We start from the raw sequence: 9,230 nt of genomic DNA, 5'->3' as shown, positions 1-9,230 counted from the left end.
ATAATACAAAAAGAGATATCGTCGTTCTAAGATGCAAATTGCCTAAGTCCATTTTTGATCAAAACCAAGGTATTAGTGCCATCTGGTGAGAAACGTACATATCTATGACTTGACAGCGGTCTAAATCCCTAATCTAACATATACGCGCCATAAATCTATTAAACGAAATTTGCCGAAGTCCGCTGTCGTTACAAATAAATACGCATTTTGCCTAAGTGCCACATTTGTAGTGAAACCGTAATGGTAGTTTGTAAACAAAACGTGGTTCGTATTTTAGTGCTTTTTTAAATTGAAAAGATATGTAAAAAACATTTTTGAAATATTGAAGTCAGCATTTTACCAAAACTTTAATAGTTGTAGTATGTAATTAGCCTAAAGTTTTTATGAATTTTTGTAATTTTACGAAGTTTTAATATCGGCATGAAGTTAGGCAAATTTCTACATCAAGTAATATAGTGACAAATGCACGTAGGCAAATTTCTAATATACTTTTACAATGCTTTTACTTGGCGTTTTGCTTTTTATGTGGGATTGTATTTCTTTTGTATAAATTTGTGAGTGCTTTTTTTACCACTATTTCATTATTTTTACCACTTGAAACACAACACACAACCACAACAGAAAGAGCTATGGAAAGAGCAATGTTAGGTATACGACTGTCAGATAAAAAGAGGAACGACTGGGTAAGATCAAAAACAAAAGTCGAGGACATAACAACAAAAGTTGCCAAACTTAAATGGAGCTTTGCAGGCCACACTGTTAGACAAAAAGACCAACGTTGGAATGCCACGATACAACATTGGAGACCTTACCAAAGCAAACGACCGAGAGGAAGACCACAGATGAGATGGGTTGATGATATTAAAAGAGTAGCCGGAACGAATTGGAAATATGTTGCTCAGGATAGAGACCGATGGAAGGAGTTGGGAGAGGCCTATGTCCAAACGTGGACGATAGAAGGCTAAGAAGAAGAAGAAGACCACTTGAAAGTAAACTTTGCATTGAACTCTATATATTTTGGAGTGAAAAACACATTATAGTCTTAAAATACACCTTTTTAACAGGCTATGCTTTTTTGTCTTTTGGATATCAATTTTAGATTTATTTGCAGGATCAATCCACAGTCCAGAGCATCAAAAATTGTATCTCTTGCTGGAGTTTGCACTGAGTACGGAGCTGCAGTTAACGATAATGATTTGCTTAAAATGGCTGATGAAGTCGTCAAAAACTTACAAAACAGTTGCGAAAATTTGCAGGACTCAACAATGGATTTGCCTGAGCAACTTCCTAACTCTGGAGATGAATCTTGTAGTCCAATAAGCCGATTTAATACCTCTTTGCCAGAGTTATTAAATTTTGAGGGTGGTGACAATTTTGAGGGGCAAATACCGAATGATGATGACGACTCGACTGACTCGATCTATGATATTCTACATGAAGAAGAACCAAATTCTTCCGACTCTGAGGGAGATACTGAAGAAAGTAACGTCCTTGTGCCTAGAACTCATGAAGGTGCAATTCAAGGGATTGAAGTAATAATTAAAAGCAGAAGAAAGAGACGTCAAGTAAATCAAAATGAATGGAAAAGAACTCTGAGAAGCTTAAAAGGCAATCAGGACAAGAGTATCTAGGAAAACGGAAAATTGAAGGGAAATGGAAACATAAGATAGTTAAAAAAATGAAAAGTGTGGGGGATAGGTGTAAATGTGACGAAAAATCTGGCCTAAAGTGCAAGGATTTGACAGATGATGACAGAATCAAACTTTTTGATCATTTCTGGAAGCTGTTGTGGTCCGAGAAGCTCAAAAAGAGAATTATAAATGTCCCAGCTGATTACGTAGAAATCTGCCAATCAGCACGTCTCAACCCAAAAAACCCTACAATGTCCAGTACCTAGACTATACATTTTTTTAAAATTTTGAGAACATGCAAGTTTTTAATTCTATAAGACCAGGAAGGACCACAGGAGATGCAGCGGTCACTGACATTAGAGCTCTGAGATATAGCCCAGATGGTTCCATCATGTTTAAAATTCGGCACTCAGAAGACTGGAAACATTTGCCATGTCGCCTGAATAAAAATAAAACTGTAACATATTATTATAGCCTCCCCCAACTTTACGATGCACCTTTACCAATTCAGAAGAAGAAGTTTGAACATTTAATGGATTTAAAACTGTCAAAAAAGGAAGACTATCATGCTTTCTATGATAATTTGCCCCACTTATAATTTTTTCAAGTTGTAAAAATGTTGAATACAGTTTTTCTAATATCTAAATATTATTATTAATTTTTTTTAAGTTGTAAAAATCTTGTTTACAGTTTTTCTGTTCAGATACCTTACTGTTGGTTATTAATAAAATTAATTATAAATGCGGTTTTTTGAAGTGTTTTGTTAAACGAAAATGACCTAAGTCCTAAAATAGTCAAAAAATAAATAAGCAAATTGCCTATATCCATTTAACTGTAGTAAAAAAATAAAAATTACAATGAAATTGCACATAATGTAATTAACAACCTTTTTTAAAAACAAACAATGTAAAAAAATATTTAAACTTAACCTTCTTCTAATTAAATTTAAAGTTGGCATAGTTTTTTAGCTCTCCTGCAAAACTGTTATTTAGTGAGTTAGGTAATTTGCATCTTAGAACGACGATATGGTAGGTGAAACTAGTTTGTTTTTTGGCACATTCTCAAATTGGTGTATTCAACTTGAAATAACAGAGGAACGGTCGATTTTAGGTGTATAATGCCACTAATATCTTTTGTAGTGCTTGAAAAGACCTTTAAAATGAGCTATATTAAAGGTCCATTACATTAACACTAAGCGAGATATGCTGCAAACAAAATTTATAACTAATGTATTTTAAGAAAAAAATGAGAAGTAATTTTAAACCCCATCCACCAAAATGTAAATGCATCGTTTTCCTTCTACAATACCTTTAATTATAGTGTTATTTCTATGTTCAAAAAGTTGGACGGGTTTAAAATGAATTGTTTTTGAAAAAAAAAAGATCAAATTATAGAGCGTATTTTTAAAATTTCTTAATCTTCCTTTTTCTCCATGTAACTTAAAAATGATAAAAGAGATACAGTAATGAAAATTAAAAAGGAAATTTATTTCTGAAAAAGCCCTACATTTTTGTGTGTTATCTTTTTTTCGTATCTCTTATCGTTTTCGAGATACATGGAGGAAAAGGAAGATTTTTAAGAAAATTTAAAAATGCTCTCTATAATTTTTAATTCAGTCCAACTTTTTGAACATATAAATAACACTATAATAAAAAGTATTGTAGAAGGAAAAGGATGTATTCAAATTCTGATGGATGAGGGGTTAAATATACTTCTCATTTTGTCTTAAAATACATTAGTCATCAACTTTTTTGCAGAATATCTCGCTTAGTTTAAATGTAATCGACCTTTAGTATTACTCATTTTAAAGGTATTTTCAAGCACTACAAAAGTTATTAGTATCATTATACATCTGAAATCGACAGTTTCTCTGTTATTTCAAGTTGAATACATCGATTTGAGCATGCAGCAAAAAAAAAACAAACTCTTCTTAACTACCATATCCCTCTTTGTATTTTAACTAGAAGATTTATAAAGGGACGAATCTCTTTGTTTTTTTATAACCTACAGAAATATTTTATATAGTTTTTTTGTTAGATGCATAGTTTTTAAGGTATTCGCAAAAATCCGTTCGAAAAGGTATCATTTTTCAATGAAAATGGCCATTTTTTAACCACGAATAACTCAAAAAGTATTGAGTTTTCAAAAAATAATTATAGAACAGTTTTTGCTTAAAATTAGGTTCATTAGCCTCTTTCGTGGCTATTTTAACCAAAACATTTTTCACCCCCGAGAAGGGGTGGGAACCACCCCCAAGATAAAAGCGCACATCGGCATAGGGTGGACTTTGTTCCTTGAGGTATTCCCTACTTACTGTGAAAATATCAAGTAAATCGATGTAGTAGGATGGAATTCGGAGAAAATACCCTCATTGACTGCCCTAATAACTCGAAAACTATCAATTTCTGAGAAAATTTACAAGATACCTTTCTTGTTCAGAATGACCCACAAAACTCAAAAATATATGTTCCGGAGTAAAACACGTGATCTTTTGTATTTGTTTAAAAAAATCGTTTAAACAATTTCTGCCCAAAAATTCCGCCCGGCACCCTTCAGATTTGTTTAAAGGGGGCATTTTTGAATAGGAATCCACAAAGAAACCGAATCAGAAATTTTTCCAGACGGGAGCGGCCTCACCACATGGACTAATTAAACAGAAGCAAATGTTATGGTTCTGACATAATATTACTAGAATAAAACCAGAAAGAATTGCAAGGCAAATATTAGAATTGGGAAGCAGAAGGAAAAGGAGAAGAGGAAGACCCAGAAAGAAATGGATATATCAGATCGAAGAAATAGGAAGAAATAAATGGAAGCTATTGAAGAATTAATGACGACCAAAATTTGCAATAACGCTGTTTTTCTAAAAAAGAAGAAAAGAAAAAATCTAGCTTACCTTTTACCATCAGATCCCTTTAATGAAATTTTCCTTGGTCGCTGCAAACTTTGCAATACGTTTAATTCATCTTCAATTCCTACTATATAGACATACGCATTTGGAAAAGGATTATGTTGACCTTTCCTAAAATCTGGATTCGGCAAAATCAATTTTCTTAATTTAAAAGTAGGCATCATAATCTCACTAAAGTCATCTTTTGCAAGTAATCTGAAATCAACAGAGACACATAGCAGAGTTAAGTCTTGTCATAAAAGACGCCAGGGACAAATGGCGAAGGAAAGCGCTAGGGAAGTGGTTATAAACTCAAATATTGCTAAAGTCCGTAACAGTCTGGCTTTCTCCCTGTCTTTATTAAACTCATTATTACCTGTAAGATATGATTGGTTTTGGTTATACAAAGTCTACGAAACAATCACCTAGAATACGTTATTCTGATTTCATTTTCTGTATGTGTAATTTTGATTATTAAATCTGGTAGCAATAGCCTATCCTTTCATTTTATTACACTCTATCTTAAAATCTCTAAAAAAAATGGACAGAAGTAGGAAGTCTTCAACATGTGGGTCTACCGAAGAATTCTATGTGTCCTGGACAGAACACAGCCCTGTGTCAATTCTGGAAGAGCTTCATATAAAAGACAGGCTAGTAAAAAATAAACCGAGAATATAAATTACTTCAGCCACGTAGACAGAAAAATGGGGACCATGGAACTATTGGTAGTATAGGGCCGAAGATCAAGAGGAAGTTCTCCAACACACTGTGCAGACCAAATGCAGACTTTGGTGGGAAAATCCCTATATAAATATGAAGTCGTTAATTTAGGCGCGGACGTTCAACCATTAACCAGATCTTTACACTACGACAGATCCTCGAAAAAGCGCAAGAGTTTAATATAGATATGTACCATATTTTTGTCGATTTTAAAGCGGCATATGACAGTGTCTTAAGACCAAGTCTTTACAATGCTATGAATGAGTTGGGAATTCCAAAAAAACTCATATCTATGATAAAAGTGACAATGGCGAAGATGCTATCAGCAGTAAAAATTCAAAACTACTCGTCAACCCCATTCGAAATACATAAGGGGTTAAGGCAGGGAGATGCGGTGGCGTGTCAGCTTTTTAATGTAGCCTTAGAAAAAGTTGTACGAGACGCTAATTTAGATAACAGAGGAACAATATTTAATAGATCAGTCCAAATTCTTGCATATGCAGATGACGTGGACATTATAACAAGAGCCAGGGCGAGAACTGCGGAAATCCTAACCGATCTAGGAGCAGCAGCAGAACTAATGGGGTTACATATAAATCAAAATAAAACAAAATTCATGGCGACCAACACAAACACAAGAGCTGGAAATGTTGATGCAGATCTAATCATCAATGACCAAAACTTCGAAGCGGTCAAAGAGTTCATATATCTGGAGACATTGGTTAACCCCAATAATGACACATCTGAGGAAATAAAAAGGCGAATAATAATTGCAAACAGGTGTTATCATGGTCTATCAAAGTACTTATCTAACAAACGTCTGTCTCAAAAAACTCGTATAAGGCTGTATAGAACATTGATAGTCCCCGTTCTCACATATGGTTCAGAGGCATGGACGCTAACTAAAACAGATGAATCCGCTCTATCAATTTTTGAAAGAAAGGTACTACGCAAGATATTCGGAGCGGCTTGTGAGAACGGAATATGGAGGCGTAGATATAACTTTGAACTGCAGAATATCTACAAGCAAACGTTTGGTGGAAAAGATATTATCACTATAATTAAGCGAAATCGCCTGCAGTGGGCAGGACATGTAGCCCGAGCCCCTGAATCGAACATGATAAAAAGGATTCTAACAGCTCAACTCGTGGGAATGAGAAGACGGGGTAGACCAAAGTTGAGATGGATGGACGGGGTAGCACAAGATGCCGAGAAGATCGGAGTCGGCAACTGGAAAGTGCAGGCAAGGGACAGAACAGAATGGCGTAGAACGCTTGAGAAAGTCGAGAGCACTTGAGAAAGTAGCACCATGATGATGATGGATAATTTGGCACCAGATCGCAGCCACTGGAGACAGCAAGCTAGCAATATTTAGACTCGCTACGGCCCTACAAGGGCTCAAGGAACGAGAATGAGGAGGAAGAAGATTTAACAAAGTATAATTACACTTAAAAAAAAGAACTTTTTATAATATGTACAACGTTGTTATCATTTATATTAATATATATTTAATAAAATATTTATTTTTGCGATTTTATTATGTAAACAAACTTGCGAGGCAATTTTAAATATTCAGTAGCGGTTACAAATGAATAGAGAATTTTACATGATATAGAAAGTAACGCCATCTATTGAAAAAACTAGTAGCGCCATCTTTTGAGAAAATTGAAAACTAATTTTACCATCTAACATTTAAAATGGTTTAAATTTACAAATAAAACTCAATGCAACCATCTTATTCTTCTTCTTAACTCAAGCGAGTCTCGTTAGTCTCTGGCACTTGGTCATAAGACCTTTGTACCAAACCCTGTTCTTCTCCTTAAACTTTAATAAGTCCTGTGGCCTCAACGAAGGCCAACAGTTTTCTTATTGGTAGTTTTAGGATCTCTTCTGGTTCAAATCTCATTTGACCAGTGAAGTCCTCCCTTACATCACCTAGCACACTGCAATGACATAGTATGTGTATGAGAGTCTCTTCTTCCATTTCGCACACACTGCACCATGGTTCATTCACCTTGCCTAGTTTGTATAGGTGATTTCTTAAAAGGCAATGTCCAGTCACCATTTCAGTGACCGTTTTGATCTCTCGTTCATTGAGGTTCATTAAACTGTTCGAGAGTTTTTTATAAATATTCTTGATTACTTTTTTAGTCTGGATTTGCCCTTGAGTGGTTCTCCATTTATTTTGATGATTCTTTATCAGCCATTTCTGAACCTCGTTTTTCATAGCATCTTTAGTGATGTCACAGAACGGTTCTGGGCCTTCAAAAAAGTTTCTCTCGAGCCTTGTTTCGCTAACGTATCTGTTCGTTCGTTCCCATACACCCCTTCATGACCCGGCAACCATATTAAAGACACTTTATTGGCTTTTGCCAGGTTATTGGGGAGATCTTTGCAGTTTCTCACCAGTTTTGATTTGGTGAGAGGGTTCTTTACAGCTAGAATAGCCAATTGGCTATCTGTGTAAATGTTGATTCTCTTAGCATTAGGGTCTTCATCAATGCATGCCACCAAAGCAAAAAACTTCAGCCTGGACACCGTTGTGTGTTGACCTAGGCTGTAAGATGTATTACAGTTCAATGCAACCATGTAAAAGCTGTTGAATATTGCATTGTTATAGAGTTCTGAGCTATTTTGAAAATTTCAGATCTCTAGCTAGTCGGGAAGTATGTTTAAAATCGATCATAAGATAAAAATAATAAATGATGGTTTTGCTTGTTACGATTCAGAGGGTTGAACACCCGCTGGACAGGCTGTCTCGACCATTTCAGGCCTCCTCAGTAGCGTTCGTTAGCGTGCACTCCTCTGAATCGAAAAACAGCTGGACCATCATTTTAAAGGGAATCTGAAAGATAATTCAAATTCCCCATTCGGACGCGATACAGCGACATCTAACAAATTGAAGAGTCTCAGATGCAGAATCCACCAATTTAATAAAAATTAAAATGGTAAATAGTAATTTAAATCTGAGACTTTTGAAAGTTCTTTCTGGTACATCCTTAATCTGCGACTTTTTCAATTAATAATACCGCAGACGACGAATATAGAAAACCAAAAGGAAACGATCACATTCCGCTTTCATTCGTCTAGCAAAAAAGGGCAGAAGAGGAACTTTCAGTACTCAAATCCGAGTAAAGATAGAAAAATAAAAATAAAGAATGATGGTTTTGCTTGTTTTCAAGCATAAGATTTTCGATCATAAGATTTTTCCCGTACAAAGTTACAAAGAGACAGACAAAGAACAGGTGAAGAAATAAAAACGTGGTAAAAAATATTGTCAATAAGCAATCTACTCACCTGGGAAGCGCACGCAATAAATTACTAACACTAGTGGTATTAACATCGGGTGGTATTTCCTTATTACATAGTTCTATTAATTTCTCAGCCAAGCTTGTAAAATCTCGTACTAACTTTGTTAAAGTTGTCGTCTTTAATCTGGGGTCGCAAAGAATCTCTGCACACCTCTTGGATCGAACAGAATAGCTAGATTTGATCACAGATATTATCATCCACAGGCTTTGCTGAGGATATTGCTGCACTAGCTTTATTATGATTGATTTTAACATTATATAAACCTGAAAAAAGATATTATTCAATAATTTAATACTAATCCTTATGATATTACTTGTTACATTGCGGAAAATACACGCAACGCCCGTCCGGAAAAAAGTGACACAACTAAAAAAATGCATAATTCCAGTTATCTTGTTAAATTGACTCCAAAAATCCTACACTTTTAAACAGGAAAATGTCACATATATGTTTACTTCCCACTTCGTAAGATGGCGGCAGTGCCATTATTCATTTGACGGTAAAATGATTATTTTTATTCCGGAACAAAGACACTTTGTAGTTATGCTCTGACGTTCGACGTAAACGTATCGTTATTTATCAACAAAACCGTTGTATTTTGAGAAGTGTCCTAGGTATTTTCGTTAATATTTAAAAAAGTGACCAATATCTTAAAAGAAAAGTGTCATAACTCAAAA

At 34.9% G+C, this 9,230-nt stretch overlaps 1 protein-coding gene across 1 annotated transcript in view; it reads right to left on the bottom strand.

Moving 5' to 3' along the window:
• LOC114324667 (serine/threonine-protein kinase ATR) overlaps positions 1-9,230 on the bottom strand; it is a 49,205-nt gene that overhangs the window by 12,610 nt on the left and 27,365 nt on the right. The window contains exons 18-19 of the mRNA XM_028272531.2: positions 8,539-8,816; positions 4,528-4,737 (exon numbers count right to left, since the gene is read on the bottom strand). Of these exons, the coding sequence (XP_028128332.1) occupies positions 4,528-4,737; positions 8,539-8,816 (488 nt within the window). The remainder of the gene's footprint in view (positions 1-4,527; positions 4,738-8,538; positions 8,817-9,230) is intronic.

Source organism: Diabrotica virgifera, chromosome 2 (assembly GCF_917563875.1).
Source record: "Diabrotica virgifera virgifera chromosome 2, PGI_DIABVI_V3a".
Taxonomy (NCBI): domain Eukaryota; kingdom Metazoa; phylum Arthropoda; class Insecta; order Coleoptera; family Chrysomelidae; genus Diabrotica; species Diabrotica virgifera.
This window is presented reverse-complemented; position numbering and strand designations above follow the sequence as displayed.